Source organism: Cebidichthys violaceus, unplaced genomic scaffold (assembly GCF_023349555.1).
Source record: "Cebidichthys violaceus isolate CVI_PGR_0920_01 unplaced genomic scaffold, fCebVio1.0.p SCAF_49, whole genome shotgun sequence".
In the NCBI taxonomy this organism is placed as follows: domain Eukaryota; kingdom Metazoa; phylum Chordata; class Actinopteri; order Perciformes; family Stichaeidae; genus Cebidichthys; species Cebidichthys violaceus.
Genome location: NW_027176694.1, coordinates 830,182 through 857,647, shown reverse-complemented (window position 1 = coordinate 857,647; position 27,466 = coordinate 830,182). Strand labels below are relative to the sequence as shown.

Genomic DNA, 27,466 nt, shown 5'->3' with positions numbered 1-27,466 from the left:
TTGGGAGAGGAACCGCGAGCGCCTCCCTGATTTCAGCACCACGGAGAGCACAAACTCGCAGAGAGGAAGTCAACACGCGCACATGCCCGTCTCTGTACACACAGACCCCCTGCGTGTGTTCAACACACATGCTCGGCCTCTATGTCACGTGTTTACAGCTGGCATCCCATAATGTGACTCAGTCAGCAACATAAGAATTTAAGACATTCTATCCACAAATCCACGCCAGAGCCGCTCGGATAAATATTCTGAATATTTAAAATGAGGATATGTTCATATCATATTAGAACGTGTATTTATGAACAATATATCGAGGCGTGTGTCATGTGGTAAAATGTGCATGTACATTTATATCAGGTGTGTCAGTTACATGTTGATCATATGCCAGATTGCCAAACAAACATGTCACTGCATATAGCCATAGTATACGTCAGCAGCCGGCTCTATGTGATGGAGGGGAGTGAGTGGTTAAGTAATGCCTCTCGCGTTATGTAACACCCTCGGGATGGTATAGTCATATCGCGCGTGCACTGTCAGTGGTCTCGCTTCCTGTCCAATCGTGTGTGTCCTCCTCTCTCCGCACGCAGCTCTCTCTCTCTCTCTCTCTCTCTCTCTCTCTCTCTCTCTCTCTCTCTCTCCTCCACCCAACATACAAACAGCAGATCGGAGGCTGCCACCACCGGAGCACCAGCACAAGCAGCGGAACGATCCTTTTGTGCTTCACCGACCGACGCGCATCCTTCTGCGAAGAAACCACCGTCACGCATCCAGGCAAGCATGTCATTAATTATTCTTTCACGAAAGATCATTTCTAACCAATCCATCATTACCGGTGGGTTAAAATTAAAATATATAGACACATTCAAATTAAACTGTTGACAGGGTGGGAGCAGGTGGGCTGAGGAGAGGAGGGGTTGTTTACAAGTCCAGGAACGAGTCTTTTGTCGAATCACCCACATGTACGCACTTACCGTCACCCGTGTTTTGGGTGGTTCTGGGTGAAATGAGGACACGCGAGGTCTGAAGTTGGATGTTTACATCACCTCCATTGGTTACACTCACATGTATAATTCGCGTGCCTTTTATTCTAGAGGCATAAAAAAAAAAAAAAAAAAAAACATTCTCAGGAACTGTGGGTGCGTCAGATGAAACAAAACCAAAATCCCCAATCGCTGCCTACGTCATGATAGAATATAACACAAGCCATTTGAGGGCAGTGTGGGAGAAGATGTTGTCATTGTCAGAGGATATCAGGAGTCAGAAACCTGAGTCTTTATAATGAGAATGGCTTTGAAGTGAGATGTGGAAAACAGAAGGGAGGACATGTAAACATGTAAACATGTGGGAGGGACTTCTCAATGGATGGAGCAGGTTCTAATTCGGTGGGTGATATTATTTGTTGAATATAGTTTATTGTGAGAATTGCAAGTGTTTTTAAAAGGGTTAAGCACCGTAAAGGTCCTGTGTGGAACCATTTGGTGCGAAAACAGAGAGAATGATGACATAGGGTGTAATCATAACAGTCAGCTGTTTATGTATGAACCTAATGAACATATTTTGGACTATCAGGAATCCATTTTATCAGTGTTGGCATTGGCTTCACTATGCTTTCTGCTCCCTGGGATGATCACTGAAAGTCAAAGTGATTACTCAGTCTTGATGTCATGCAGTGATGACTGTTTAAGGGCTTGATGAGCTCCGAAAAAGAATGACAAATGTCCATTTTCAGAGCACAGGCTTCCTGCGTTTGGACATAGATGCTCAGTTAAGATCACACAGTGTGCGTCCAACGTCGTCAACACTGACATTACACAACTTAACAGATGGAGTGATGGGGTTAATGTCAAATTGGAATAAACAGCTTTCACATTAGTCCGTGTGCGTTATCAACATTAAAAAGCACATAGACTGGGATGGATTAAGGGGAATTTATCATTCACGCCCACGCCATGCTGTTTTAAAAGCAGACCATCTGGACACGGGAAATAGATTCAGCGGAGGCTTAAAGTCTTGTTTACTAGTCATGTACACATGATCTCAGCATCCCACCGACATGCATGTATCCAAGTCTACCTCACCCCAGTTCATCTACTTCCTAATCAGGTAGATTGGAGCAGTTCTTCATGCTCAAGAGAGCTGAAAATCCTGTGTTTGCAACTAAGATAATGCTTAGCCTGTCGCCCAGTGGGTAGCCAATCAACATTGTCTGGAGTCATGCAGAGGATCCGGGTGCATGATCCTGCTTTACGTGGGCTAGTCCAGACACAAGGGAGACGGGCACAAAATGTCACCACAGCTCAGATGCATGGGCAGGCGTCCGCATCCAAATACCTCAGGGTTTCATGTCACAAGCTGACACTATTGAGTGACTTTCAGCATATTATGAGTACAAATAACATGAGGCGATTCCTTTTTGAATGATTTGGCTCATTGATGCCACAGTCTGATCTCTGACGCTTCACTGCATGAAGCCTTTTGCATTTCCTTCATAAGGGTGCTTAGTTGCATGAATTTATAACAAAAAAAAATCACTTCCTAAAACAGAAAAACGCCATTCTCTCCTCTCAACCACACCCTGTTTGTTGAATTATTTCTGCACCTGTTCATTCATTTGCCTCCGATCTCATTTCTAATTCTCTAGTTTCTTTTCTTTCCTGAGCTCACAAACGCTCGCTCAAGGACACAATGTTCATTCGGTGTGAGAAAAACACAGTACGGCTGAATGGCGAACACCCCCACACCACTTCGGCACACTCGAGATATTTTCTCAGTGAAGGACAGCGTCTCAGGATGAGCAGCAAAAGTCTACAGTCTTTTGCAGATTTACACGTAATTGGTCCCATCTAGCTGGAGTCCTTCGTGCAGCGCTTTGCCCTCGGTTGCTAAGACTGTTGCTAGGGCACGGCTGTGGTTGCTCTGCCCTGTTTGGTGCCTATAATCTGATTCTGCTGTGCCAGTGCGTCAGGCAGCTGTGCAATGCCTCGGTATGGTGATACTGTGGATGCCTGGAAATAAAAGTGAAAATTTAGGCAAGGCGGTGCTGGCCACACGGCACGCAAATCTATTTTTGAGTCTGATTAAAAAAAAAGGAGGTTTGAGTTTGATTCCCAGGAGCCTCTGCTCTATTTTTGCAATCCTCTGTGGTTTGAAGAAAGAGGATTTTGCACGAGTCTAGGCTGCTCATTCAGGGTGCGTGGCTTATATTAGGTCAAGCGGTGATATCATTCTGCTATCGGCAGGAGGTTGTTTGGGGAATCCAGATGATCGAGGCAAAATCTTATAAAAAGTATACCATCTGGATGAAGCAAGTGTTCGGGTTCACCGACGCGGCAGCAGCACACAGGCCTCGGGGTCAATTACATCATCCCCAATGCAACAAAAAAAAAAAAAAAAAACACATGGATGCTGTTACGCAACTGACCCCCTTAAGCAACGACGCTGAGAGGAAATCAACAGGCGAGAGGACGTGAAGTGATTGTATAAAGTTTATTCAAGCGTGAGAGAAATTCTGCATTATTTAGCTTCAAAGCATCAATAAGATATGTTTCTTCCTTGTTTGAATTTGCATTTGCGAAAAGTTTTGACAAGAGTTCACCACTACTTTGGTCTCTGCATGAGACCCTTTTTTTTTTTTCCGAAGAGGATGTCCTATTATATCGCTCCATCGTCTATTATATCCCAATGATAGAGGCACTTTGTAGCTTTTGGCCGGCAGCCCCACAGTTTTGGCACAGGAGGATGATAAGGAGAGTTAGTGCAGCGCACTGAAATGGGACACCTTTCATCTAGCATTGTGCTGCATTTGATCATCTGAAACCAAGATGGCTTTGACGAGAAGCAAGAATATGAAACGATTAATACCAATCTTTCGCCTTTATAGCTGTATCTGTGGCGACTCTGAACTCCACATTTGCATTTGTCTTATCTCTTATTCGGTTTTTAGCCACGCTATCATGGCTCTGTGGAAATCTATTGGTCGGCCCACCACTTTGGTCCAGACTGAAAATCCCAACAGCTGGTTGATGCATTGCAAAGCAATTTTGCACAGACATTCATGGTCCCCAGAGGCTTTTCCTCCAGCACCACCACCATGTTGACATTTGTAATTCAGAGTGAAATATCTCAACAACCACTGGATGGATTGCTGTGAAATTGTGTACAGACACACATGGTCCCTTGAGGATAAACCTGAATGACTTGACATATTAACTTTCATCTAGTGCTACCAGCAGGTCAACGTTTTCATTTCATTCAGGGTTATATCACAACATACACTTGATGGATTGCCTTGCAATTTTGTACAAACATTCAAGGTCCACAGACGATATATATCCTATGAGTTGGAGAAGCCCTGACTTTTCCTCTAGTTCCCCCGCAAGGTTGACATTTCTGTTTATTATTGAAATATGTCGACAACTAACCAAATATGTGCAAAGGCGATGACATTCCAAGCAGCCTCAGCTGTACGGGCGTGCTAACAAGCCGAGCTAAGACCTGCTAAACGTCAACATGCTAGCATTGTCATCACTGCGAGCATGTGAGCATGTTAGCACTCAAAGCACAGCTGTGCTTAAGCCACTAGCGTTGCTACGTACTTGTTGTTATGTCACATTTTTACACCTTCTTGTTTGTTTTTGCTGTTAAATGTATTTGTCTTCATTTGACAGTTAAAGGACTTGACACATTCTGATTTTAAAAGGTTCTTGGCTGTTTATTTTTAGGGTTGACATGTAGAATTTCTCCCATAAATTCAGTGTGTGTTGGTCGTGGCTGGCTCTGGGCTTCTTGTGCCGTCTGTACCAGGCAGGATGTGTGTGTGTGTGTGTGTGTGTGTGTGTGTGTGCGTGAGGGGTCTAGTGGCGTAACAGAGTTCAGACAGAGGGCCCTTGTTTGTAAAGGGTTTGAGCGCCACGTCGAAACGCTGCCACATACACAGACCACAGAAAAAATAACTTTGCTGATATTTCTCCTCGTTTTTCATTTGACAGAGGAAAACGCTGAGTGAAGCACAATGGGACCGTTCCAAGAATATGAGGTATGTCTTATCAATTACTTCTAGTCACTGTTGACAGATTTCTGCACGTTGAAATGAGTTTTTTTCCCAAAGAAAAGTGTCTTTTTTTTTAAGCGATGCAATAAAGAAAACCATGAATAAAACGTGACCTTACAGCTGTCATCATGAGGCACACAACCAACAATAAATCAAAATCCAGTCTTTTATTAATTTGAAAACAAGCCATCGTGAAAAAGAAGGTCCACTGAGTGAAGGTGGGTGGCTACAGCCCTGCCTGCAGCTCTGACAGATGTTGCTTCGAACAGGAAAAGAAGTCGCCGGAGAAAGGAAGCCCCCGCAGCCGCATCCCACGTTTGGTTCTCCATCCCTTCCGACCAAAGGACAAAGGTTCGCCTCTGTCTGATTCGCCGTTTTCAGAGGAGGAGGGGAAGGAGTGTGACATCAGCTCAGACCACTCCAAAAGGACCATCAGCACCAACAGCTTTTGCTCTGGTAAGAAGTTCAGCTCCAGTCTGAGGACACCAGATGCTTTGAACTTTGAATTTACAGGCTTGCAGGTGCAAGATTGTATCGGTTGGTTGGGAAAACGTGAAATCCTTACTGTATGTGTGATGAAAGGTATTCAGGTCCTTTACTTGAGTAAAAGTATCAGTGCCACAGTGTGAAAATATTCCAGTAAAATAGTAAAAGTACAGAAGTGTCATCAGCCAAATGATTTTAAAGTATTACAAGTAAAAGTACTCATAATGCCAAAGGGCACTTAGAGTGTTTTCCATTTGATCATGTGTGCATAAACATGTGAGCAGCATGTTGTTGTTAGCTGATCAAGGTGGAGCGGATTTTAACTGTTTTATATGATGATCGTTTTGTGATTATTCCCTAAAATGTATTTCCTGAGTAAATTAACTGAAATACTTTCCTGCATGCTGGATAATACGACCTCAAACTAAAATAGTGAGGTTTTTTTTTTTTTTTAACAAACACAGGAAATTAAAGACATACAAGGCTACACTCCAGAAAATGCCTGGGTAAATGTGCATGTGTGTGTGTGTGTGTGTGTGTGTGTGTACACTGTTAAAACAACCACGCAACAAGCACACTGACAACTTTCTGAGCAGCCGTTGTGAAATTTGTCAGATCTTGCTATCTGTCAGATAACAGCCAGACTTGAACCTTGAGCTCTGACTGCCTGTGTTCGCTGCCTGCCCCGCGCCGCCTGTTCTCGGCTATTACTGTCTGTGTGCCTGTCTACAATAGATGACACCGGCTGCCCCACTAGTCAGTCTGTGTCCCCCTCCAAAACCCCGTCAGGCTCAGAGCGGAGTGCCCACGGCTCGCCGACGCTGCCCGAGCGCAAGACCAAAGTGAAGAAGGTGAGGGTGATGGCCGAGTGGAGCGGCGAACCACGGAGCGCCCCGAGGCACAAGAGGGAGCTGAGGTCGGCCATGAAAGCCAGAGGTAAAGGGGAATGCGCGGATGAAAGATAAACGCATGAATATGATTTAGGTTTTTCAGAAAAAGCAGAATGAGTATCAACAACATTCTAAACCTTACCTTGGGCCTGCACTACCATGATCTGATCCTATAATAAGAAAATCATTTGATTTGGGTGTGTTGATTCTTGCATACGCACTGACTTATACACAGCACACTGCATATATATATATATATATACATATATATATATATATATATATATATATATATATATATATATATATATGTATATATATATATATATATATATATGTATATATATATATATATGCTTGCCAGTGTTTCCCCAAAGACCAAATTACAATAACTTAGTTTTTGTCGCCGGGAAGCAGCTGCTTGCCTAAAAGGAGAATAATAACTGGAGTGAAACCGTTATCCCCAAATCTCCCCACTTTAAATTTGAGGAAAGAGAAGAAGAAGAAGAAAAAACTGCTTGATCATGAGTCAAGATGAGGAGGACAGCTGATTGGTTGAGGAGAAGGTTTGGGAGCTTAGCCAATTAGGCTGATTAGCAGGAGGTTAGTTCACTGGTTGAACGTGCGCCGAGCAGCAGTTTGACTCACAAAGTGGTGGCGGAGGATCACATTGGTTTCGAAATATTTTCCGTGTCACAGTCGTCACAGGATTCACTAATATGGTTTTGTTTGATGGTAAAGGATGCTGCTCAGGTACGACTTTGAATTTCTTCTTTAATAATTTCATCACAATAAATTTACTGAGCAGTTTTTCTCTGCTTAAACAATTAAGCTGGACATGTTCTCGGCTTCTGCATTGTGCCGAGGCCTCTTGCATACAGCGTCTGTTACACACAGTGACTGGATGTTATCGGCTAATTCTGCAGCGTAAATGGTATTCGTAATGAACATGAAGGGGTTTACCTGTATGTCCCGCTCTTCAAAGGTTATATTATGGGATGTAGGCCATCCAAAAGCTGCTGTCTTGAGAATGTGTCAGGCTGTTCTAGTTGGTCCCTTCCATTAGGGAGACATGATGGAAGTCATCTTTACAGACACTGTAACATGATAGTCCTGCTTTAATCTGCACTTGATCCTAACAGACGTAGACGGTGCTTAGATGGAGAAAAATAAAAAATTGAAAAGGAACGTTTGTGTTCATGTTGGGCTGAATGTTGAGGCTTAAAAGTAAGACTAAAGCTTTTCTGAACCGCAACCACTGAGGGGTGGTAGAATCAGACCACAAGCAGGCGCCAACAAATGTGCTTCTTTTAGTGAAGCACATTGTTTTTCCTTTGCTTCATACATTTTTAAATACTCACTCGGTCACACCCGACCAAGTGAGGCTGCAGCAGGAAAAACCGTGTGTGTGTGTGTGTGTGTGTGTGTGTGTGTGTGTGTGTGTGTGTGTGTGTGTGTGTGTGTGTGTGTGTGTGTGTGTGTGTGTGTGTGTGTGTGTGTGTGTGTGTTGAATTGAGCAAGGGTGTTTTATTTCTTATGAATTCAACTTTTTTTTAATTTAAAGAGGAAGGTTGTATGACATCACCTTTTCAAAGTGATGTAGTGTCGCTAAAACACTGATGGTTCTCCCTGCAGGTAGTGAGGCCGACTTCAGCTCCTCCAGCAGCACAGGCAGCCTGAAGACCAGGGAGGGCCTCGCCTCCATTTCAGCTGGAAAGAGAGCTCCTTCACGCAGGTATGAGGTTCATCCGTATGGTCTGCTAGAATAAGACACTTCTAGCTTAACTTAAAATCATTTCTTCCTCTTTCCTTTTCATTAACAAGTCAGTGACTTATTTATTTTTTTGATTCTCTAATGCTTTCTTTTATCAAGTCGCGGCTCCCACACCAGACCGCTCCCAGTGTTCAAACCACCCGGGAGCCCTACAGCCAACCGCAATGCAGAACTCTACGCTCCCTACAAGACTCCACCCAGAGCCGCCTCCTCAACCAACAGCAGCAGCTGCAACTCCAGCCCCACCTCCAGGTATACCAAACACGGCTCTCACGTCAAGCAGAATAACAATGGTGGGGGGGGGGAGGTTTTGGAGTTGAATCCTGGTCATGTCTGACCTTTCCACATTTCTCCTACTTGGATTCATTACAAATCCAACCTTCCCTAGTTGAAACAAGTGGATTTTTGGAGAGATTTGGACTGTGGTTCATGTGCAGCATAACGATGAGTTAGTGGGTGAGTGAGTGAGTGGGTGGCTGGATTAAACTCGGATTGTTTTTATCAGTTCCTCTCTTGCAGCCGTCTGGGATTATATCGGCCATGATTTGGCTGTGGTTGGGATTAATGAGGATTTAATATAGCAAATGTCTGAATATGGTAACCAGACAGTGACCCTGCGGACTGCATCCCATTTCTAACAGGATTACAGAGATCGCACCTTGGTTTGGAGGAGAGAACGGGGTCATAAATATTTAAAAATGCCAGAATTGATGAGTGAACTGAATAGCCTGAAGCTCCAAAGTGAAGCCCATTGATTTCTGACATGGTGCTCCAGGCTCTGCATTACTTGTAAGGTTTACTTCTTAGGTCTGTTGGCAGCTCCGACCTGCATACGGCTCACCCTGAAAATCCTCTCTCAGCAGTATGAATGACACAAACTTTCAACCCACAGCCTTGAGTTTTTATGCAGTAGCGGAATCTGCCCTCTTTATCTCATGTTTACAGCGCCCCATAAATGCATCATAACCCTCCACTCTTGTCACTTCAGGGCGCCGTGCTGTCGGCTTCTCTTAGAGTCATGTGACATCTTTTCCTCTGGCATGCTACCTTCTCCTGGGCTGTTTCTATTTCTGGCAGGGAAGCAGGGCTTCGAGTATCCCAGGTTGCTAGGATATTGTGCTAGTGGAAGAAGGGGCTTACATGCTGCTTTGCATATTGTCCAAATCCACCCACTCATCCTGGGGGGGGGTAGTAGAGAATCACGAATCCTTTTATCAGTTCTCTTTGACAATGATGAAACACAGATTGATGAAACGCAGATCAGGAAATGCAAAGGGCATTTGAATGCAAATGCAATTAGCATCTAGATTAAGGTGTTTTTTTTTCTTCTAGTAAGGTGATTTCCTTGCCAACTGTGCTTGTATTTAGATAAACCAGCGTTTTAGTTGTTTTTTTCCCTCTAGTCTACATGCCAGTAATCCTGTGTCAGACAGTAATTCCAGGCTTCAGAGAGCTTCTGCCCTGACAGCACTCTCTCTCAGCCAGACAAATTACCGTCTGCAGGGAGCGATTTTACCTTTTTAAGCGCCAAATTGGTTTTTCTGCCGTTTCTTGGAAACTGATGGGGAAACCGTTGGTTCTAAAGGGGTAAACTTTGCCTCTTTTTTATTTTATCTTTTTAATCAACCTAATGGTCTCTTTCACCAACAGAAGAGTGAACCCGGGCCGCTTCCACTCCTGCGGGGACAACCATGGCATCAGACCCCCGAACCCTGAGCAGTATCTTACCCCTCTACAGCAGAAGGAAGTGGCCATCAGACACCTGAAGACCAAACTGATGGAGTCTGAGAACACAGTCCGCGACAGGTTAGTTCAGCTTTAGCAGCACAGAAGCTCCTGGGATTGTATCTGTAGCTTTTTTTAAAGAATTTGTTATGGTTCTGAGGAATGATGCCGGTGGCCGTATTGATGGAGGAAAAGGTGAAACCATGGTTGTGACGTAATGCCTACATACTGCAGCCCTGCTCAACTATTCCAATCCTCTGGATTGTGAACCCACTGGGAAATTACTATTATGTCATCTGCATTGATGCTACTTGCACAAAACGTGCACTGTACATGAAACGCACAAGGCAACTTATTTAAATCTGATTTATGAATTACTTTCTTGCCGAGAGTTGGGTGAAAAGATCGATGTCCTTCTCACTTCGAGTGGCATCAAATTCCTCATCCAACTCTCGGCAACAAAGGGAATACCGACAAGCAGATTTTTCCAAAATGTCAAACTATTCTTTCATTTCCTGTGGACATTTTCTTCCCCTCTTCGTTAGAGAGACGGCGGTCGAGGAGCTTAAGTCCCAGCTCGGCAGAATGAGGGAAGACTGGATCGAAGAGGAGTGTCACCGGGTGGAGGCTCAGCTGTCCCTCAAAGAAGCTCGCAAAGAGATCAAGCAGCTGCGCCAGGTGGTGGAAACGATGAAGAGCAGCCTGATGGAGAAGGATAAGGGAATACAGAAGTATTTTATCGACATCAACATCCAAAACAGGAAGTTGGAGTCCCTGCTGCAAAGCATGGAGCTTGCCCAGAGCGGCGCCAGCCTCCAGGACGACAACACCTTGGACTTCATCTGCGACAGCCCCAGCGGCTGCGGGAAGAAGCTGTTGGGGGAGGAGGAGGGTGGAATAGAGCTGGGTAACCAGGGGGCGGAGGCGTTGGCGGACAGCGGGCTGCTGGTAAACGATGAGATGGCCAACAGGGCGGACATTTTGGAGCAGGTCTTCATGTCCACTGCGGTGGATTTTAGTCAGGACTGTAGTGGCAAGCTGGGTGCGGGGACGGAGTCTGGGCCCGGGGTGTCTGCGCTGTCAGAAGAGGGACAGTTGATCGATGAATCTACTGCACCCCCAATGGCTCCACCAAACACGGCTTCCACCACCATCGACATCGCCTCGAGCGTGCCCTCCCAGCAGAACACGGAAGATAAAGGAATCCAGACTGACACAATGTCCATGTCTCCAGACGTGCAGACCGTGCTCCTCCAGCTGCTCAAGATCCATGGGGCAAAAGGGGGGGACACGGCTCTGTCAGCCCCCAGCAGTCTTCTGGGTCTCCCAGACCTGCACACCTCCACTTCCACCACTGCCAGTCTCCCCGACTCAACACCTCCCCCACCCAGCGTGCCCGGTCCTGCTGCCCCAGAGAGCCCCGACATCTCCGCCGATTCCGGCCTGTGCTGCTCGGAACCCGTGGAGAGCCGACGGTTCATGGAGGAGCTGGATTTCAGTGTCGGCAAGGAAGAACCCTGTCTGTCTCCGGGACTGGATGTGGTCGGCAAGCGCTACTGGAGCAACAGCTTCCTGGTGGATCTGGTCGCGGTGGCAGGCCCTGTGCTACCGACGGTGGCCTGGCTGTACTCGCGGCACGGCGTGGACGGGAGCGCTCCGGTGTACAACATCGCCGCTCTCATCAGGGGCTGTTGCATCATGGGATTGCACTCTCTTCGTCACGTCACTCGCAGGCCGGATGCGTAAAGGCTTCAACCCCGCATGCACACGCCTGACCTTTGAACTAAAAAGCACTTAAGCATCTTTTCAGTATTTGCGAGATTTATTGCGCTTTCTGTTAAACACTCGGTATTAATGCGGTAATTTTTCTTTTCCGACACTGTTACTTTTGCACTGTACAGTTACCATGAGTTGAAGCAAAATGGTGACATGAAAGGGATTATTTATGAAGAGGGTTATTTATATATTATCATTGACATGTTAAAAACTGATCATCTGGGTAGATGGTTGTGTGTTATCATTGTCGTGTGGTGTCCCTAGTTGTCCTTGTGTATAAAAATTAAAATTAAAAAAAAAAAATTTAAATTATTATTAAAAGTTCTTTATGTTCGGATGAGATTTTAGGGTGAAAGATTGAATGTTAGATTCTTTTGGATGGGTTTGGAAAGTCAACAGTTTTGAGTTATTGTTCTAAAGAAACCTTCAGCCAAAGCTTTAATGTGAGTTCACTGCTGTTTTGTGAAGAAGTGTGTGTGAATATATGTATTTTTTTATTTATTTTTTTTCCTCCCTGGGAGTAGAGCTTTATTTGGTACAGCCTGTGTGTATTGTTCATAGAAATAATCTGATGGGTTAAGAGCAATTGACACTTGTTATGTGCCTGAACTATGTGCAATACTGGTCATGTCCTTGTATCTTTATTAATAAAGCATGATAAATTCTGGCCACGCATTCTGACTTTTTTATGTCGTTTTAATTTGGGGAGGAAATGACTCAACAGGGACAATTGTTAAGTTTGACTTATGTAAGACTCCTTTTTAAAAAAAATGCTAGTGAAGACTGGGAGAGCCCAAGTTTCTTCATTTGCACAAGATGTTCACATGAATTAATAAAAAGCAAAACTATCGAAGCGGAGTGCAACGAAGCGGCGTTCTCATGACGGCTCAGCTTACGTAAAAGCTTTCCTGGCCTGTGTTTGCAGACGTCCCTTGGGTTGTGGAGCTGACAATGTGAAGTGCATTAGATCCACTTAACTGGGATCTCTCGGCTGTAAAATGTCATCTGTGCCTTTTTTTTTTTTTAATACTAGTGAAAACTGGGTCAGTGCCAGAGCAAATGTTAGCCTGCAAAAACTACCACTGCTTTCTTTAGTCATTGCATAACATATTCCCATTTTCACTGAAATCTGGGTGGGTTGGGGAAAAAAAAGTGAATTAAGTCTAAATGAACTTGGCGTTTTTTGCCGTGATTACTGCATATCCACACAGCCATATGGTGATGTGTCTTAAATTGCATAAGCGTGACCTCTCGGTTCAAAAAGCATCAGACTAGTGAGTCGTCAGATGGTGTAATCCCCGCACTACGTGGTCCGTGGATGCTGGAGTGGGAAGCGGTGGTTCTAAGTGGAACCAGCTGAGAACACACCGGTTTTGTACCATCGGTATTCTCAAAGTCTTTCGGGACAATCATTCAGCCGTTTAGCTCGTCTCCTTTCTGAAGACTAATGACGTGCGCTATCCGTTTCTGAAAGTGGGTCGGTCTCTGAGAGGTTTTGGCAGACAGGCAGTGGCCCCTGACAGATGGGAGTGACATCATTATGATGGGGGGGGGGGGTCAGATGAGTGACGGCAACATCCTGTCAATCCAAATTAAAAGGCCACATTGGTGTTACAGTGATATGAACAAGTCTAGAGTGTATGGTTACAGCTCTGAAAGGCTGTACATGGAAGCTGTACTGCTTCAAGCTAAATGCTAACATCAGCATGCTAACAAGCTCACTATCAGTACGTATGTTTGTGTGTCTGTACCAAATTGAATGGCACACCGTCCAAGATGTGTAGAGATATTTCAGTCTGAGTGTTTGAGTGACTGACTAAAAACCCTGGAGCCACATCACTAGCATAGCTGATAAAAAGCCCAAAACCCTTCTGTTGTAGCCAAAGGGTACCTTATGTTGTCACCCTATTGTGACAACACTTCATCTAGTGTTTCCCAAATTGCACATCAAGCAGCAGACGCATGACCAACGCGTTTCATCTCTACGAGGTATGAATCAAATCAGTTTATTAAAAACATGTCGGACTGATACAGCAGGTGTACAATCTGCCACATCCTTCTGGATTGATCGAGCTTACGGTCCTCATTGGTGCTCAATCATGACAAATATTTTAACATGAAGTCTTACACATGAATGGGGAAAAAAAAGAAAATAAATGGGCGAGAAACTGATTCATTTTTGTAAAACTGAAATGTGCAAAAAGACAAAACTTGCAGCTTTACTCCATGACAAATAAGTTGGACAAATAGTTTGCCAAATTCCCTTAAAAAAACCCCACTTTCAATTAAACCTGATCATGCACTAGTCATTTAATCATTCAAGTTTCAACAGAGTATGTCATTGCTTGAGAACATCAAGCCATCAATTAGCTTGTGAAGCATTTACTTTTGGAATATTCAGTATAGAAATTCACCTCCTCTATCAGGAATCATTGTCTATACACATTTCAATTTATAGAAATGGCCTTTTTCCACCTTCCAATGTTTCCATGACAACAGCTTGCCTATTGGCAGTGGTGCCGATTTGTTTCCAACACTGACTGGTAAATTCATTACGACGACGCATAACGGGATGATCAGCGAAAGCCGTTGTCATCTAGTTATATCGACGAGGTAAACGCTCAGAGACCGCACTGTGATGATCCGGGTTTCAGAGAGACGCCGTCTGTGCAGTGAGAGTAACAACTATTTAGGAGCACAGTAACATTCCCACCACCTCGAAAAAGAATTAAAATCCCCCCCCAAAAAAATGAAAGCAGTGATCACTGGAGGTTTTTCCTTCAATATCAAAAGCTGACAAAGGAGGAGAATAAATGGCAGATCAGTAGCCATGAGATTACCATAGGAACCCACAGCTAACATTTACAGTTGGGCTAGATTCTAGTCTATGGTCCTTCATCCTTATACTCATAATGAAAATCTTCAGCCTTCATTCTAATAGAGATGTCCAGTGTACGAAGGGCTGCACAGCACAGGGGGGTAATGTGAAATATCGAGCAATATTCATTAGAAAAGAAAAAAAGACAAAGAAAAAAGAAGTTTTCAGACAGTGAAAGACATGAATATAAAAACACAACAATCAAGCAAACCAAGCGATGTCACTGGTATACAGTGATGCTTAAAATTAATTTAACGCCTTTGTCCTTTGAGATTATAAATACGACAAAGAAAGGGATATGTACTCCCTATTTGGGTTTCAAAAAAGGTAGGTACCTGATTATTTACAAATGTTCCTGGGAAAGAAACAAAATAACATTTTTCTACGCTACCCAGCAGATGTTAATCAGAATCTAAATGGTACCCGCTAATGCCGCATGTGACCTTTTAACCTCAGATGAACCGGATCGCATGAATACGGCGCTCCCCTCGAAGACCAAAACGACCTCGCCGCGTGAACAGGAGGAACACCAGGGAGCGATATCTGACCTCGAGAGTGATGCGTCTCACGCTGCTGCAGCTGGGAAACAGACTAAAATGGCTGCTGCTGGAAACAGGGTGGCGTAGGACAGATTGGCTAAGAGATAAGTAGTGAAGGGTGGTAATCCTGTTTGGTATGATGACTTCAAAGACAGAGTGACGATTGATTCAGTGTCCTTGCGCGCCCCCCCCCCCCCTCCCCCCTCCCATCCCTTTGGCTCAAAACTGAGCATTTCTAATAATGTTACGAGAGCTTGACGGCAATCTTCTGCTCCTTCTTCATCATCCTCTGAACATCTTTCTCCATCTTCTTCCTTTGCTGCTCCATGGACCTCTTTTCTCTCTCAGCCATCTTCTGTTGTCTGTTGGATAGGAAGGAAAGGCAAATTGCAAAGCAATGTCACTACAGCACATCAACAGACGCGAGGCCAGCTGGGAGTGGGGAAAACAACATCTTGTTACTTGCTGTGTTGTAACAATGGCCTACACTGCCACCCGCTGGTCCGTGTGTGAACCTGCATCCCCTCCAACACAAAAGGGAAAGGGAGCTTACAGTCTCGTCATCATTAGAAAAGGTGGCCAGGACGCCTACTGTAAGTGGTCTTTTCAACAAGAGACGAGCTGACCAAGTCCTGTGTGTTATGGTACACTGATACCAATACCGGATGGTTGCAGACTGCCTTATGTGAGAAAGCTTAATAGTCGTTATTTCCCCCCTTCGTCTTACATACAAAACACACAACTCGTGCAACTGTTCCTTTAAATGACTGGTGCATTATTAATGATGAACAATAAATTTGGGCAACTGAAAAATGCTGACAAACCGGTACTGGTGCGTGTCTCCGTACTGTGTATAGGCGGGGGAACTTCTTGAAATGTTACCTGAGCACCACCTCTGCCTCCCACGCAGCATCAGACTCGTCCTCCCAGGCGTTCGAGTCCCCCTGCCAGGTATCCATTTCTCCCAGTTCAGCCTGCACACACGCATTTACAGATTATACCCACGACTACAGCGTTTCTACTGCAGGAGCTACACTTTCGGGGAACTGGGCCAAAACTGCCTCTTAACTAAACAATTGTTTTGGATGTCTCCTCTAGCTTTGCCAGAGATGAACGATCTACAATTCACATTGTTGCATCTCTGCTACTTCCCAATGTAAATGTCCTAGTTCAGGTAATCACCCCTTGACTGTAATCACCACACAATCTAACGGGCAAGCATGACAGGGAGATGAGTTAGTGATTGACCTTCTACTGAAAAAAGACAAAATTCAGATTTTGTATTTTAAATCTCTGGTGCATTAAATAAATGTAATGGTTATGAAGCTGTAACTTACTGAGGGGGGACTGAAGGTCATCATATCCTGAGAGGCTGCCAGTCTGCTGGAGAAACCTGCTGAGCCATCAGGCACCAGGTAGTTCAGAGGCTCCCGCTTCTTCAGCACTATCTGCAACACGGGACCCAGAGAGACAGCGGCTGAAACTTAAACTGAAGCACTTTGTGACGCATTACAATCCCACTCGGATCCGTCAAATACATTGACTAAATTCAAGCAAATTATAATGTAAATACATACGATTTTTTTTACTATGCAGATACGCTATGTCATGCGCTTATATGATATCTATATAATGTCTTGTTATTATATGCATCTCAAGAAAACTTTCCAGAAAAAAAGAAAGGAAAAAAAAGGTGAGGACAGGAGCACTGCAATCAGTCAGCTGATATATTCCTTTTACCCACTGGTCTAACCTCATATTTCAATAAAAGTTCTAGAAACAGAAAATGCAAGTTTAGTGCATTATGGTCCATGTTTTTATGTAAGCTATCATTGCAGAATCATTTTTGTTTACTTCTTTGGAAATGTGTTATTTGCCGCCGAGCGGTGTTTTACAGGCGAGGCCTGAAACCAAGACCAACTCCACTAACAACATGGAGACACTTTTATGAAATAAAACATTAACCTTAAGGAACAACGAGCGTATGCACTATTTCAAACAGGACCTGCTGCACCGTCTGCGGACATACCTTCTGTGTTTTCCTGATGGTGGGCGTCATGTCTTTGAAGTAGTCGGGCTCTTCGTCCATCTCGTTGCCTGTGGGGGAAACGTTTCCGTTGCCACCTTCGATCTTAATGCTTGTAGGAGCCTCTTCATCCCAAGAGCTCCATTCTTCAATCTCTGGCTGTGCAGAATAGACGATAAAAACACTGTTTGAGGTCAAATGCATACAAGGAATTCAAGAGCAGGAGTTTGTGTAGTTTATAAGCAAATATAGCACGGTCTGGAATTGTTGTTGAACGCTTATATCTTTAGTTAGCGTTGGCACAATGTTGACTGTCTGACGTTCTCAGGGCAGGTTGATTTGATTGATACTGACCTGTTTTGGTACCGAGGATGAAAAATCCACTGTTGTCGGGAGAGTTATTTGATCACCGCTGAGCTTGCGACCCCGTCCGGTCCTGGAAGTCAAAAGGTAACAAATTTAGCATTGGAAATAGCAGCAGCAACGTTGCTACCAAACACTAAGGCCAGATCGCTTTAGTGTAGAGAGATTGATCCACTGACAGGGATGTAAACTCTGCCAATTACATTTTCAGCATGCATGTGACCCACGAATCCAATGATCCACCAAAATGATGAACAAGCACTACATATTAAAAGTTAACAGCTATTTGGTTGTGGCTCAACACTGATCAGTACATCTTGTCAATTGTTCAAAGGTATTTGGTTAGATTGTTTTGACGTTTTTATGTTTGCATTGACAAGATCTTCATGAAAAGAGAATAGCGTGTCTCGGGGGGTACTTGTTCAGTTGTGCTCACCTGCATATCAACCGTTTAAAGAAAGACAGTAAGGTGGCTAGACATGTGCAGATCTTGAAAAGACGGAACTGAGTGATGGCCATGATGAAATTGAGCTGGTGGGAAAGGAAAGAGAATATATTAGGCATTTGGATTCACAACCATGACTTGTTTTGCGCCAAAGCACCAGGATGTATAGTAAAGCAAGCCTCCAGTAACGCTAGACCGATTAATATGCAGGGTAGCATGAAATTGAAGATAGTCTGCCGGGAATCAGTCCTTAAAAAGAAACGTGCTGGCGTACGTGAACGTTACGTCCCAATAACGAGCCATATTATCCATCATGTGGAGAGCTGAGACACTAGCATCTTATTCAAATGCTGCTTATGGGCACACGGATACACTTAGCTAGCTCGTAGATTGCATACAAATGTTAACGATAGATGCAATGAACATACTTAAACACTAATATATGCAATTATACTGACAGATACGCGATTTTCACCATACAACAAAAGATAGACCTAAGGTTAACGCCAACTGTTCGCTATAAGACAAGTTCTGCCAACATTTAGCTTATGCTAAATTAACGCAACAGCGTAAACGTTATGCCTTCACAACACATGTTGGCATTAGATTCGCTAGCCATCACACAGACACTCACCTTGCAAAATGTCAACACACCGTATGCCGAGCAGCTGCTTTCTTCTTGTGTGGCAGAAGAGGCAAGTTCATGTATTTGCTAACCGTTGCTTGCTAGCTTAGCCCACAGAAAAACATGATATTTCTGAATCCTTTAATTGACTTGGTGAAACGACACATTGGCAGTGACAAATTATACCGCTGTCATTTTAAAACCATGCATGTATCAGCTGTACCCCCCATGCGGTTTCATAACAAAACTCCTAAATTGGTGTCGTCTCTCATCTCTGTCCCATGGCTGCCATCTTTGAGCTGGGAGGAGCAGGAACCAAGGAAGCTAGAACAGGGAAGTGCAGCGTGGAGCTGCTGCATTCAAGTACTGTCGGAATATGAGCGTGCAACAACTTTACTTAATCCCCATGGATAAATCAATGACAGAAAACCTTTACATTTGTGTCTGAATATGTTATACACATTATCATTGTCATTTTAAGATGATCTTTGTTTACATTTTTTTGTGAAATCTTTTAATCTGGAAAGCACGTCGTGCTTAAGCTTGGAAAATAAATATAAATAAAGTTATCATTATCATTGTCACGCTGATATTATTATTAGTTTATTTTATTTTTACAATTATGGGAGGTTCATGAAAAACAGTCACTGCTGTCATTTTTCTATCGAAAATAATTAACTTTATTGATAGAAATAGAAAACCTGAAGAATGAAAATAAACCATAACGTAACTCTAAATATATATAATGTATTATGATAATTAATTGTAAACTATGTATTACACATATTAACGTGACTGTGTGGAAACGTGTCTTGTGTCTGAGGGTAAGCGCTAGTTTGTAAACACAACCAACGCTGTCGTCACCACAGACTATCCAATCAACACACGACTGGGACGGAAGTGGCATATTTGAAAACTGGCAGTTGAAGGCGAACCTTTTTTCGTGCTCCAGTGAAACAGGATTAATATCATCGTAAACAAGGTGAGGTGTTTCTCAATAATAATAATATTCCTTTAATGTGAATGAATGTCTTTATACGTGTTTCTTTATACTTCTTGAGTTTGCGTAGCCCATAGTGGAACCAAGTCGCTACCTACTAACACGCTAACAAAAGCGTTAACAACATGTAGCTAGCTAGCTAGCTAGCTAGCTAACTGAGCTATTGTACACACGAAAGAGTAAATTCGTTTGTAAATCTAGAACGGTGTCCTATAATCTATCTTGCATATGTCAGTGGAACTCTGACTTGCTTCGCAGCGATTATAAATGCCAGGTATTTTAAGAAAGTTAGTTAATACGTGAATAAATAAACGGTCCATAAAGCTGCATGTCATTGTGGTAACGTGCAATATATTTATTTAGTTCTCTTAACGTTACTCAGTTAACCCACATCCTGGCTGATATGCTAAATGTCACTTATAATGTTACCGGTTTAGCAGAGTGTCCTATTAAAAGGTCTAAAATCGTGTCATCACATCACTTATGCACTTTGTCACCATACCAAGTAAGGAATCATTAAATCCTCGTTCTTTAAACGGGGTTTGGCGTGCTTTCTGTTCAAGACAGCATGCATATCCGGGCTAATGTTACGTATCTGCTTCTCAATTTCAGATGGAAGAAGAGGAGCATACAGACAGGAAGCAGCGGTTTGCCATGCTTTTTCAAAAGATCAACAACATTACAAAGGATCTCCATAAAGGTAACGACCCAGTAGTCCCGTCACTGTAAGCTCCATATGCACCAGTATCCATATGTACATACTTCATCAAATCATAATAACACCTTGCACTTGTTACAGATGACACAGACAATATTAAACAGGTTATCGGCTCAAACTCGCCTAAGTCGTGCCTCTCCTATTTGACGGACCTGGAGAAGAAAGGGGACCCTCACTTGGATCGTAACCACCTCACCAGACTTATTGACTTTTATACCAGAGTATTCTCCAATATGCCGCTGGGAAAACACTGTCAGAATGAGAGCTATGCCCGATTGTTGGTCAGATTTGCAGAGCTAAAAGCGTGAGTAACCACGTTATTACTTCAATATACAATACCTTTATCCTTCTTCTACTTTTTAATTCTGTATTCATCAGTAGATTGATTAGGCCGGATTAAATAAATCATCTGTAGGTTGGACATTTAGTCTGTTTTTCCTGTTTTTTTTTTAAAAATTAGAATTCAAGACGTCAATGAGGCAGAAGCCAACTTCAACGTGGCAAGATCTCACAGCCAGAACTTTGCATTTGTTCACATTGCACATGCGCAGTTTGAACATTCTCAAGGTAGGTTTGTTTGTTGGTCTCGTGCATATAAGCACATTCTCCTGACACGTTCTCTGGGGTATTTCAGTGTCTGCTATATCATCTGACCAGGCAACACAAAGAGAGGCATTTACATATTGCATAATGCTATTGAACTGGATGCCAAACCAAAGGAGCTGCTGGAGGCTGCCTTGCAAAGCATGCAGACGGGGAAAGCACTATTATTCTGTTCAGAGGATAAGGAAAATGTACTACGTGAGTTTTTTATTTATTCCATGGAATTACATTGATTGCTTGACTGCTGTACAGCCGTTTCCAAAATACTGTTCCAATACTTCTCATTGTCTGATTCTCTGATTTTTTTGCTGTGTTTTCTTCCTGCCAGAGTTGTCGAACAGTAATGTCCACGGTTCTGTCAAAAAGGGCTCAGTATTCCAAAAAGTATGCAGAACATCGGACGGCACGGGCGACTTGCAGCTCTCCAGCATTTTTGGTTCAGGGTAAGAATAAAACGCCACTTTCCAGCATTTAATAAGACCTCAGTTTGATTTAGGAAGTATCACATCTCACGTCGATCTCTGCCCTGCAGGACGGAATCCCTCGGTGGATCATCAGATGACCAACTACCAGGCTGGAGATCTGGATCTCATTGCAAGAGAGTAGTTGGCATGGTGAGCGTTCCAGTTCATCCTACTTGTGTTCTTACGCATGCTTTTTTCCCCCCTGTGTGATCCTTTAACCATGTTTTTTTTCCTTCCAAAGATCGTATGAAATTCACTACAGAATAACCCTTGAAGTTTTAGCGTTGTAAGCTGTACTTTTGTACTCCAGCCAGGGAGAGTTCCCGTAGTACCTTTCTCTATCCCCGAAAAGGATGATGATGACGACATTAATGAGAAGCCCTCAAAGAGAAATAATGCATCAATCCACACCAGCATGTCCAGGTAATTCTTTATACCGACATTTATTTGCAGATGTGTTTTAATTGTGTTATGTCTTGAGGAATACTGCATGAAAACACTGTTGTCGCCAAATAAAATATGATATGCCTCCGGTTTCATTCTTTTAAATGGCCACCAGGGGGCGACTCCTCTAAATGGAAAATGAAGTCTGATGTTTGTTTATAAGAGAAAGACATTGATCATTGTAGATATACCTGTCACTTACCACGTTCACTTTGGATGCAAATTCTTAAATATTTCAAATGTGTAATCATTCATTTCAAGTGTTGTATGTGTTACCGATACTTCATTTGTTTCATTTTGTCTCAGGCAAACATCTGGTTCGAGCGTGAACCCGCTATTTGGGCCGTCGTCTTCAAAGAAAAAAGATGTCGATCGTTTATACTATAGAGTGAGTAAAAAAAAAAAAAAACGAGCTGCAGAAGTTTGGGTCGAGCAATATCCGAATCATCACAACATTGAGTTAAAGAAAGAAGTGTTCTCTTGTATCGCTGTGTTCCCAGCCACCAGCTGTCAGTCCCGAGCATTGCCCCTGGGAGGACCAGGCAGCTGTGGACTCCACCACCACACTCCTTCACACACACGACACGAGGGACGCCCCGAGAGTGGACGGTACTACACTACTTGTTGAGTTGCCAAATAAAACGTTCAGAGCCGTGGGAGCAATGTGCATTTAGTGTTTTGACCGTTTCGATGACATTTAGTTTTTTCTCCCCCCCTCCTCTCCCCTCACCTGGCAGATGTGACGTTCATCTTCGACCAGGTCGTCAATTCAAATTCCCCCGAGTCGTGTTGGACATATCTGATGGACCTGGAGAGCAGAGGCAGCCCTCACACGGACATCAACCTCCTGAATAAGCTCAAGGACTGCTGCTCTAAAATCTTCTCCAGGCTGCCGATAAGACAATTCAGCAAAAACGCCAGCTATGCCAGAATACTGGTCAGATATGCGGAACTCAAGGGGTGAGGAGAACAAACGTTAAGATTGTGATTCACAGCATTTTATCCATCAATGTGTGTAATCGCGATCACTTAAAAATGCACGGTAAAAAAAAAAGTTTTCAGCGATTCACTTGAAGCTCAGACTCTACTTTTTAATTATGTATTGAAGTTTTCTCACGGTTGAAGATTTTTGGCAAACCTTTATTTCTGATCATTCAGAATCATTTAAAATCAGGGCATACAGCACTTTAACCCTCTCAAATAGAGTTGTGGATTTTAACATGTTTATTCTAATAAGCTTTGTCAACCGCTTTGTCAACCGCTTTGTAAAGTATAACCACATTTCTGTCTTTTTTTTTGTTTTGTTTTGTTCCTTTTGCAGGATTGAAGACCCAGATGAGGCCCAGGACCACTTTATAGTTGCGAGATCCAACTGTAAAGCCTTTGCCTTTGTCCACATAGCACATGCCCAGTTTGAGCTTTCTCAAGGTAGACTGGCTTTGTATTTTACTTTCCATAAATCTCATCTGACACGGACCAAATGCACAGATTAACGCAGTTATGAGTTCACGTTTAATGGAATACATGCGGGTTTACATTTGGCAACATTCATGTGACGAACTTTTAAATGAACTTGAGTTGTTTGTACAGATGTGCCAGTGTCCTAATACTCGTACAAGCTCTGACTTTATTTTACAGAGAGGTTGACTAGACTTTACTGATTAAACAGTGAAATTACAACAGTTTTTTTCCTCCTTTCCTTTTAAGGTAATGTGATCAAAGCAACTTCGATTCTGCACAAAGCCCAGGCGTTAAATGCCAGGCCAGCAGAGCTCCTGGAGTTGGCCATACGTAACCTGAAAGCTGGGGAGAACCGGCTCGTGCTCACCAGGGAGGAGGAACGTCCCGCAGGTAGAGATTAACTGAGGAGAGTTAATAAAGTTAAAACACTGAGATGGATTGTAACTGAAATGGTTTTCATTTCTACGGTCTTTTCTCGTAGATTTGCAAACATTTGCTGCGCTAAGTGCGTCTAGTTGTGGGAGAAACCCGGAACTTCAGCTCCCTGCTCGGGTCCCTGTGAACCGGTCGGCTGAACAGCCTAAAGCTGCCAGCAAGGAGCCTTCATCCGAGTGGAAGATGCCAGCTCTCATCAACATCAACCGGCACGTGTCTCCAGAGGTCTGCTGACACTCGTTACTGCTGTTTTCTGTGCAATGCATTGAGAGCAAATGTGTCAAATGTTTCATAAACTGCTCTTTCTTCCCGTCAGATTTGGGGACTAATAACTACTTTCCCTTATTTGTCAGTGTTTCCTCCAAGTTTGCCGTCTCCATTCCACTTTTTAAATTGACCACTTCACATCATTTATTTATCAATTGTAGTCTCATAAAGGTACCCTGGCGCTCATCAAATCATTCCAAATTATTTTCCTCCTAGGATAAACGAACGACACCTCCTGACCCCAGACCTGCTCCCCGTATGCTTGAGTCCCTCCCCACTCCATCCCTCCATCTTCCTTCAAGAATGAACCCACAGACAGTCTGTCAGACACCAAACGGCTACAGGAACCCCAGTGCTAGCAGGTATTATCTTGACCTGGATGTCTGCTGGTCTGGAACCTAATCAGCTACCAATAACACCTTCTCCATCTCCCTCCCCCCTCTCAGCTTTATTACTCCTGTCTTAAAGAGAGGCCCTGAGGCGTCTTCCTCTGCAGTGGCAGCACACAGAGCTGGACCCGTTCAGCAGCCGTGCACACCGCTAAACCAAGTGCCATGCTTCCAAACTCCACAGGTACGACATGTTCATGCCCTACTTTTGCTCTCATCTTGGATACTAAACTAATTATTTATTTTTTTTAGGCTCAGAGGACATACTGCATGTGTCCACAATGTTTTCCGTGACACCAAGCACCTGTCGTAACAGATTTGTACTGTTTATACAGCAGAGATGAAATGCACGATACATCTGTACATGTAAAGATGAACCTAGCTTGTCTTGAAGTATGAAAAACGTTTTCTGTTTGGAAATGGCCGACACAATCATTTGAAACTAATGACATGATGAAATGACTTTTGCTTGAATTCAATTCTAGGCGTCCCTCTCTGCGTTTTCAAACGAAACCATTACCATCAAGGGCAAGCAGTTCTTCATACTCAAGATGATTGGACGTGGTGGATCTAGTAAGGTAAAAGAAATCAGTCGGAAATTCATATTCTGTTGCAGCGATCATCGGCTTTGTTTGCAACTCTAATCGGCGGGCGTTGTTGTTCCGCTCGTTCCAGGTCTACCAGGTCCTTGATCACAAAAAGCAGCTGTTTGCTGTGAAATACGTCGACCTCGAGGAGGCCGACGCCCAGACAATAGAGAGCTACAAAAATGAGATTGAACATCTGAACCACTTGCAGCAGTACAGCGATCAAATTATCAAGCTCTATGACTAGTAAGCACATATCCAAGTCACCTTGAAACAGTTTTTTAAGTCACATTTGTATACAAAATAAAGAAATATAATGGGTCATATAACCATGACGAATGTTTGCGTGTTTGCAGTGAAATAACCAACAGCTACATCTACATGCGGATGGAGTGTGGAAACTTGGATCTGAACACTTGGTTGCGAAACCGCAAGACTGTGAATCCGCTGGAGAGGAAGTTCTACTGGAAGAACATGCTGGAGGCCGTCCACACCATCCACAAACACGGTCCGCCTTCCTCCAGAGCTCTCACGTCTCTTCCCTCAATCTCAGTGTTGTTTACTAAATGGCACGCGAATGCGGTCTTCATTTCTAACAATCCCCCAAATATACTAAATGTCCTCTTTGTGTCTTTTTTATGCAGGCATTGTCCACAGTGACTTGAAGCCGGCAAATTTTGTCATTGTGAACGCTTCGCTGAAGTTGATTGACTTCGGCATCGCCAACAGAATCCAGCCAGATGTTACGAGCATTATGAAGGACTCTCAGGTAAGAGTTCTGAATGAACACGACGAGTCTCTCGCTTGTTGTGTTAACATGCAGCACTCGTGATTCGATTGGTATTAAATGTATGGAAGTGAAAACACATAATCGGGCTGTATTGGATCTATACCCCGGGTGGAAAGGTCTCCACACATGTAACGCATGGTCGTTTGTCAAACGCAGGTCGGAACCTTGAACTACATGCCCCCTGAAGCCATCAAAGACACCTCGTCCCAGGCAGGAAAAGCTCGCTCAAAGGTACCAAGCGTAGTCGATTAAACATTCGGAGCGATCCTTTCTGATTGCAGCGCTGTTGTGAAAACACTTTTTCTCTTTTTTGTTTCTCCCAAAGATCAGTCCCAAAGGTGACGTGTGGTCCCTTGGGTGCATCCTGTACTGCATGACTTACGGGAAAACTCCATTCCAAAGCATCACCAATCAGATTGCCAAGCTGCACGCCATCATCGACCGGTCTCATGGGATTGAATTCCCCGACATCGCCGAGAAGGATTTGCTGGATGTGTTGAAGGTGACTGAACTATATTAGTGTGAAGTGAACACGAAAGATACATGTCAAGTGTTTAGAGTTGTTGAAGTGATGGTAAACTAGCTCATTGTGGTTCCATAGTGGAGGTAACCCTGCTGGTATACAAGCTTGCATGTTAGTTGTGCTTCCACTGTAGTGACCATACACTCATGGTAAATGGACTGTACTTGTATACTGTAGCTCTTTTCTAGTCTCTCGACCACTCAAAGTGCTTTAACACTTCATGTCATTCACCCATTCACACCCATTTGTTCACTGATGGTAGGGGCTACCGTGCAAGATGCCACCTGCCCATCAGGACTAACTAATATTCACACATCGTAGGACACAGCTACGGGAGAAATTTGGGTGTCTTGCCCTTATGTAGTATACAGTGCAGATAAATGTAGGGTGCAGGTCAATCTTTAAATGTTTTATTAAATTAATATTTATCCTATCAAATACATTTGTTTAAGGGTTAAACATACATTCATGTATGTTACAGGTTGAACTAATAATATTGATGTCCATAGATTAAAACTGGCTACTTTAGAAGTGCTGTTGAAGTGATGTGAAATACAAATCAGTTGTTTTTATCTGGTTGTTTCAGAGGTGCTTGGTACGAAACCCCAGAGAGCGAATCTCTATTGCAGAGCTGCTGGAGCATCCGTACCTGCAGCTGAAGCAACAAGCATCACCTGGACCAGGTATGTACACACACACACACACACACACACACACACACACACACACACACACACACTCTCATCAAACTGTATTTTTGCCGTTCACCATGTGACGCCGACCCGTACTCGACTCAGCTGTTTCAGAATGTCCGAGTAACCGTGATCTCCAGAAGATCCTGACGGACCTCGCAGCCCTCCGGTCTCCAAACAGCATCGTCCGAGCTGCTAACGTGAGATTTACGAGGCGTAACTTTAGATCTTTGACTCCGTCCACGAGTTTCTGAAATAATAACTCTTGCTTTCTGCTTTTTCACAGAATCTGGCCAAAATGTGCAGCAGCGGCAGGAAGTTGGATGTGGCAGAATGCGCAAAGTCCTCAACCTTTAACCCCTGTTAACCACTTCAGTACAGTAACAGTACTTTCTGTGAGATGTAGAACTAACACATCTATGTTTGTATGTTTGTGACTTTGAAACAAAGTCATTATATTGCTTCATTTTTACTCCTGTCCTCTGATAATAAATGTAAGCATACACCACAGTCAAA

General features: G+C 43.5%; 3 protein-coding genes across 4 annotated transcripts; 2 read left to right on the top strand and 1 right to left on the bottom strand.

Moving 5' to 3' along the window:
* The first annotated feature begins 625 nt into the window (after positions 1 to 625).
* On the top strand, positions 626 to 12,368 carry sybu (syntabulin (syntaxin-interacting)). Of its 2 annotated transcripts, none has more exons than XM_068730024.1 (8): positions 626 to 771; positions 4,989 to 5,035; positions 5,320 to 5,506; positions 6,326 to 6,472; positions 8,062 to 8,161; positions 8,300 to 8,452; positions 9,851 to 10,006; positions 10,471 to 12,368. In XM_068730024.1, exons 2-8 carry the CDS (start codon positions 5,012 to 5,014, stop codon positions 11,669 to 11,671), a joined length of 1,968 nt encoding a protein of 655 aa, XP_068586125.1. In that variant the 5' UTR covers positions 626 to 771; positions 4,989 to 5,011; the 3' UTR covers positions 11,672 to 12,368. The 2 variants fall into 2 exon arrangements, with proteins under 2 accessions (XP_068586125.1, XP_068586124.1); XM_068730023.1 differs by having other exon boundaries at positions 627 to 771; positions 6,272 to 6,472.
* A 1,307-nt stretch (positions 12,369 to 13,675) lies between these two features.
* Positions 13,676 to 18,880, bottom strand: ebag9 (estrogen receptor binding site associated antigen 9). The gene is made up of 7 exons (XM_068730075.1): positions 18,587 to 18,880; positions 17,944 to 18,038; positions 17,499 to 17,580; positions 17,148 to 17,303; positions 16,456 to 16,566; positions 16,001 to 16,092; positions 13,676 to 15,480 (listed from the first exon to the last, which is right to left on the bottom strand). Exons 2-7 carry the CDS (start codon positions 18,024 to 18,026, stop codon positions 15,363 to 15,365), a joined length of 642 nt encoding a protein of 213 aa, XP_068586176.1. The 5' UTR covers positions 18,027 to 18,038; positions 18,587 to 18,880; the 3' UTR covers positions 13,676 to 15,362.
* A 619-nt stretch (positions 18,881 to 19,499) lies between these two features.
* On the top strand, positions 19,500 to 27,460 carry ttk (ttk protein kinase). Its single transcript, XM_068730016.1, has 25 exons — positions 19,500 to 19,559; positions 20,190 to 20,277; positions 20,377 to 20,599; positions 20,756 to 20,862; positions 20,953 to 21,096; positions 21,227 to 21,341; positions 21,431 to 21,512; positions 21,673 to 21,785; positions 22,113 to 22,194; positions 22,307 to 22,415; positions 22,544 to 22,766; positions 23,128 to 23,234; positions 23,514 to 23,657; positions 23,749 to 23,927; positions 24,186 to 24,331; positions 24,416 to 24,542; positions 24,844 to 24,936; positions 25,034 to 25,191; positions 25,302 to 25,453; positions 25,590 to 25,714; positions 25,892 to 25,966; positions 26,061 to 26,237; positions 26,845 to 26,941; positions 27,056 to 27,150; positions 27,237 to 27,460. Exons 2-25 carry the CDS (start codon positions 20,190 to 20,192, stop codon positions 27,315 to 27,317), a joined length of 3,042 nt encoding a protein of 1,013 aa, XP_068586117.1. The 5' UTR covers positions 19,500 to 19,559; the 3' UTR covers positions 27,318 to 27,460.
* The last annotated feature ends 6 nt before the right edge of the window (positions 27,461 to 27,466 follow it).